General features: G+C 27.0%; 1 protein-coding gene and 1 pseudogene across 1 annotated transcript; one reads left to right on the top strand and one right to left on the bottom strand.

Annotated features, from left to right (window-relative positions):
* Position 1: 1 nt before the first annotated feature.
* Positions 2 to 1459, bottom strand: LOC131178793 (protein MODIFIER OF SNC1 11-like; the record flags this gene model as incomplete). The annotated part of the gene is made up of 2 exons (XM_058144731.1): positions 687 to 1459; positions 2 to 47 (listed from the first exon to the last, which is right to left on the bottom strand). Coding segments are annotated over exons 1-2 (375 nt in total), but the record flags the coding sequence as incomplete, so codon positions are not given.
* Positions 1035 to 3183, top strand: LOC110655004 (glutathione S-transferase L3-like; annotated as a pseudogene).
* The last annotated feature ends 3016 nt before the right edge of the window (positions 3184 to 6199 follow it).

The raw sequence follows: 6199 nt of genomic DNA, 5'->3' as shown, positions 1-6199 counted from the left end.
TCTTCTTCAGCTGCTCTGAAGTCTTTAATTCAACCCCAGTGCCAAACCTGCAACACGTAAGTTTTGCATACAACAAGGTTAGCCAATGAATTCAGGCTCTATCTGAATATTTTAAGGAGGCGGCCAGGAGGGTGTGACGTTAGGTGAGGCGTCCTTGGAAAAGAATTTGATAAAGCCACAGTACACAAACATACAGTAAAAAACACACCCATATATTACACTGATCAAATGATATAAAAAGATTCATGTGCCAAGCTAGCTAAAGACTCTTGTTATTACTTTGCAGAACCTAAAAATATAATAATGAGAAACCATTTGCACACTTGCTACCCTAAAAACCTCCAGATTAATGCCCAAGCAATTGTAGAAGCAAAATTACAGTTCAATTAACAAATACAAACAGCAAGTAGCGGATGAAGGTGCTATAAGTAATTCGGCCATTAGTATCACCTACCGCAGAAGCACAATTAACAAAAACAGCATCATTCAACAAATAACAAGAACACCCACCATTGCAGAGCTACTGGAATTCTGATGCCTCAGTAATTAATACGTGGGTGTGAATAAGGTGAATTACTTTGATTAGCTTAAACTTAAACCTAACTATAAAAAAAAAAAAAAAAAAACTCAAATCTCGCATAAACAAAAATAACTAAGAATAAAAACACGAAAAATATCTCAGATACCTTTCAGCTCGAGAATTGCGTTTCTCTTCCTCAGACAACTGAACAGTGATCCCAAAACGCTCAGCGCGGCGGATCTTCTTCTCTGTGTCAGTGACTGGGGCTGTATCTCCTGAACGCGAGCTAACCGCCGTGCCCTTGCCGCTCTTTGAATCCTCGCCGTCCTTCTTAAGAGCGTCCGCATCTGAATTAACGATGGATGGGGAGATGATGGTGGAATCCTCGAGACGATCTGGCTTGGCGAGCGCAGGAGCTGTCGCGTCTAGGGTTTTGCTAGGATTGTCTTGGAGAAGAGTGGTGCCGGTGGCGAGATTCTCCGTGCCGGTTGTCATTTCGAGAGAGAAGATGATAATGGAGAGTGCGAGAGAGGTTGGCTGGGAATGCGTGGGTGATTTGGGGACTTTATCGCGAGGCAAGAAAAAGGGGACTTCAGACTATAACAAAACCAAGTCAAGTGATTAGCGGCCTAAAACGATTGATTGGGCTTCTTTTTCCGAGTCATGGTCACGGTTTAACCCCACAAGGAACCGCACCCTAACCCGAGTCGAGTCGAGTCGAGTCTCGCTCAGAAAAATTTACGAGGGCTCGAAATGAGACGCGTACACCACTGATCTGGGCTTGGCCAGCTCCAAAGGTTAATGCATTTGCAACTTAAAAAGGTGACACCTCGCAAGAACAGGTTCCAACTCGCGATATATGATAATGATATGACCTTAGCTACCGTTTATAATCTTTCACTCTCACTTGCCCAAACTCCCACCGTTTCACTTTGATAGTCGCTCTTGGTCAAGTTTGGCTATGGCAACCGAGTAAAGATTGCAACACACTACTTAATTATCAGAGATAGATACTCTCCATGTTGTTATTATATTATTCAAAATTTCTCTCTTATTGTAAAGTTGCTTATACAGGAACAGGAACGCTCAAGAGGTTCTTCCTCCATCACTCAATTCTACTTCCACCCGCCCTCCTCTTTTTGATGGAACTACCATGTTGTTAATCTATTTTTAACTCCTCTTTTATATTTCTTTTGAGTGTATATTCTCACTTGCCATTTTCTGAGTAGAGTGTTTGTTGTTGCTAAAATCATTTTCATCTTCATCTGTTTTTTTGCAAGGTTGAACATAAAGCTACAGAAGTCCATTCGCTCAACGGGCTTGGATTACAAGGAATTACACAAGGTTTTGATTTGTGATTCTATTTTACTTTTTAAAAATTTTTCTTTTCGTGTTTTTGACGTGTTTTTCTTTTGTGTAGGGACAACAAGAAAAGAAAAGATTGTATTAGTTGCTATCGACCTAGAAAATAAGCCTCTTTTGTGCAAAGAAGTGTATTCTGCAAAAAAGGTGATAACTTTACAGGGCATTTATAAAATTAATTTGAAGATAATCTGCAAGATGTGATATTCTATTATTGGTTAATACAGGTGCCAGCATTGGAACACGATAACAAAGTTATAGTTGAGAGTCTCGATATAATTAAATACATTGATAGCAACTTAGAAGGGCCTTCTCTATTATTCCCTGATGTAATTTAGTCTATATATGCCTATGCTTTTACTTTCAATCATGTGTATTTTCAGAGCAAGTAGAGATTAAGTTCAGAGTAAAGTTGTTTTGCAAATAATCAATAATTAATAATGTAGGATCCTGCAAGAAGAGAATTTGGAGAGGAATTGCCATCTTACTCTGAAACATTTAATACTATGGTGTATAACTCATTTAAAGGAGTAGTAGTAAGAGAAGCTGGTAAGATTAATAACGTTTTATTTTCAATATTATTGATTTATGGAAACTAGCTCGATTGATTATTCATTCTATAATATCAGATCCTGCTTTTGATGTAGTAGAAGCTGCCTTCAACAAATTTGATGATGGGCCATTTTTCCTTAGCGACTTCAGTTTGGTAAGTGGGATGTTTGATGCCGTTACTTTAATATAATTTTTTTTTTTTAAATCATACGTATACTGATGCACTAATTCTATTATTTTATGGCCTTTTAGGTGGATATAGCATATATCCCATTTGGTTGAAAGAGCCCACGTATTCTTACCTCAAGTGTGGAAGTATGATATCACCAAGGGCAGGCATAAAACTAGCATCATGGATTGAGGTATATATTAATTTCAGTGACAAACAAAGTTTATAGTTTTTGTTGGTGATCAGATATTAGTTGAAATTAATCTTCCTCTCATCCATTAATTTACAGGAAATGAACAAAATTGATGCTTGTAAGCAAACAAAGATTGATCCAAAAGAGATCATTGAATTTTACAAGAAGCGCTTCCTGGTACCATACCTCTTTTACACAAACAACCATATATATATATATGTCCACACACACTGCGAATATGATTTTTGCTGGTTTCTTTTCCCTCCTATTTATTTTGGCTGCAGGCCCAACAATGAGCATGCCAATATTTGTTCTTTTTTTAAAGTCTTAAATTTTATTTTTATATGAATTTCCACATATTTTAATATTAAAATCAGCGGCTTTCTGAAAAAATTATGTGTTTTAATTTCAATGTTAAGCAGGCTCTTATCGCCTAGCTCAATAATGCGATTTTATCCAAGATGTGAAGTCAGTAATGCAATGTTTGGAATTAATTAAAAAAAAAGATCATAGCCATGTTTGTTAATTACCCACTTATATTTGTTAAATTTTAATGATAAATTTCATGATTTTATACAAGCAATTAGACCCGAGCTATCTTGAGGGGCCGAAAGAAGCTATTAATATTATAAAAACTGTTAGTAATTTGATGTAGATATTAATTTAATTAATAATTTATTTGCAGAATTTTAAAAAATTGTTTCTTTAATGTATAATTTTAACGTCTATTTAAATCTATTTGCTATTAATATAATATATAGTGCATAATTGATAAAGAATTTGTTTTTATATATAACGTCACATTAAACTTTTTTAAATATATTTTTATTAAATTACAATATTTATAAAAATTTGTATATAAGATTGTACACAAATTCATTATGAATATATGCAAAGATTAAAGTAAAATTCTATTTTACAAATTAATAGTATTGAATGTAAATTAAAAGATTTATCATAGTGAATTTTTTTTTTACTTATAAAACATTATTTTATTATTATTATTTTAGAATTTATTTATTTAAATAGTTAGTCCATAAAAGGAAATTAATTCTTAAAATTAAATATTAAAACTTATAAAGCAAATTTAACTATTATTAAAAAAATTGCTTTTAAAAATAATTAGTTGAATAATTATATATGATTAAATAAAAAAGAAAGCTAAGCTTGGAAAGCCAAGGCCACTAAAAATTAATTATATATATATATATATATATATATATATATATATATATAATAATTAAAAATTAATTAAATATCACACATATTAATATAAATAAATAAATTTAATTAATTAATTAAATTTTAATAATTTAAAATAAAATTTTAATATTTATTAAATTATATTTATATAATTTTTAATAATATTTTTAAAATTTATAAAATATTTTATTTTAAATATTATAATTATTTTTTACTATTTATATATATATATATATATATATATATATATATATATATATATATATATATATATATATATATTTTTAAAAAATAAATATATAATTATCATGTTAGCTGTTTAAAAGACCTCCTATGAGGTCTCGGGCTCAACCCTTTCACTCTCGTTAAAAAATTTTTTTGGTCTTATTGATTTGATTGGTCCTAATCTGGTCAAACTATAAATTTAGAGCGATTAGGGGTCCTATTCACTGTTGGTTCAAATTTAATAACACTGCTTTGTAATACCACTGTAGACCGGGCATGATTTAATTTGCATTCCAACTGAATCAGAGTTTTACAAATTTAAATTAAATTGAATTTTTTTTCTTAATAGAGTAGTACAATATGACCTATAAATATTACATATTTCTGATGATTTAATTCAAAATCGTTTAGAATGAAGAAATCGAATCTATATAATCGAACCTAAATTTTTAAAATAAATACTTAGTTGAATTGAATTGAACTTTTTTTTTATTGGATTGGAATGGAGTCGATTTGATCTAAAATTGAAAGTTATGTAGTTTCATAGTAATATTTAATTTTTGAATTAAATTGAAAATTAAAATAGTAATTTTAGGAAAAAATTACTATTTAGTTTTAATATTTTAATAAAATTAATTATTTAATATATGTATTATATTTTTATTAAACTATTAAACTATGGAGTCTTTTAGTTAAACTTTTCATTATTTATGGTATTCAAATTATTATTTAATCTCTCTGTTCTAAAGAAATCAATTAGTTGATTTCTATATTTTAAAAAATATTATTATTTAATTTCTCTATTTTAGTAAAATTAATTAGTTGATTTATATATTTTAAAAAATATATTATTGAATAAAAATAAAAATTTTATTATATGAGAGTAAATTTGAATTTATATATTTTTTTTAATTTTTAATTTCTTGAACATTATTTTTATGTTTTTTATTGAAAAATAATTTTTTTTTATTGTTGTTTATAACTTATATCATTTTTATTAACAGATGAAAATAAAAAAAAATAAATAGAGAAGAGTGAGAGAGAAATAGTAAAAAATAAGAGAGAAATAAAAAGAGAAGAGTATGAGAGAGAAATAGTAAAAGATAAAGAGAGAAATAAAAAGAGAAAAATATGGTAGTTTATATATAAAAAATAATTATGAGATTAAATAATTAATGAAATTAAATTATAAAAAATTAATTAATATATTTTGTTTAAATATAAAGATTAATTAATTAATTTTATTAAAATAAAAAAATTAAATAATAATTTAAAATTAATAAATAAATTAAATAATTTAATAAAAATAAAATATATAAATTAAATAATATATTTTTTAAAATATATAAATTAAATAATATATTTTTTTAAATATAAAAATTAAATAATTAAATTTATTAAAATATAAAAATTAAATAATAATTTAAAAATAAAAAATATTTTATTAATAAAAAATAAGATAAAAAAATATAAATCACCGTAATAAATTTACGTTCGAGTTTCTATTCAATTATTATACTCAATAAAGAAAAAAAAAAAACTCAATTTGCTTTTTATAATTCAATGTTAGTATAAAGACAAACAAACGTTGTATATTTAGCCTGTCTCTGGAATCTTCCTGCAGTTGAGGTTATATTAAGTCGAGCAAAATTAGAGCTGTACAGTGAAAATGATAACTTACCATCACTATTTTATAAAATTAATTATTTTGTTTTTATTTTTAAATTTAATTAAAATATCTTTATATTTTATGAAATTAAACTCTCTAAATTTATTTTACATTTTTATGAAAGAAAACATTAATTCACTTATTTTAACTTTAATCAGGGAATTACTTTACAGATATTAAATAATATAAATATTTAAAATAAAATAATTTAATTATAATAAGAAAATTAAATTTTGTAAAATATAATAATATTTTAATTAATAAAAAATTTGTCATTCCAATCTGGCTTAGATTTCGTCACTGCTG

The sequence above is a fragment of the Hevea brasiliensis genome, chromosome 3 (assembly GCF_030052815.1).
Source record: "Hevea brasiliensis isolate MT/VB/25A 57/8 chromosome 3, ASM3005281v1, whole genome shotgun sequence".
Taxonomy (NCBI): Eukaryota; Viridiplantae; Streptophyta; class Magnoliopsida; order Malpighiales; family Euphorbiaceae; genus Hevea; species Hevea brasiliensis.
This window is presented reverse-complemented; position numbering and strand designations above follow the sequence as displayed.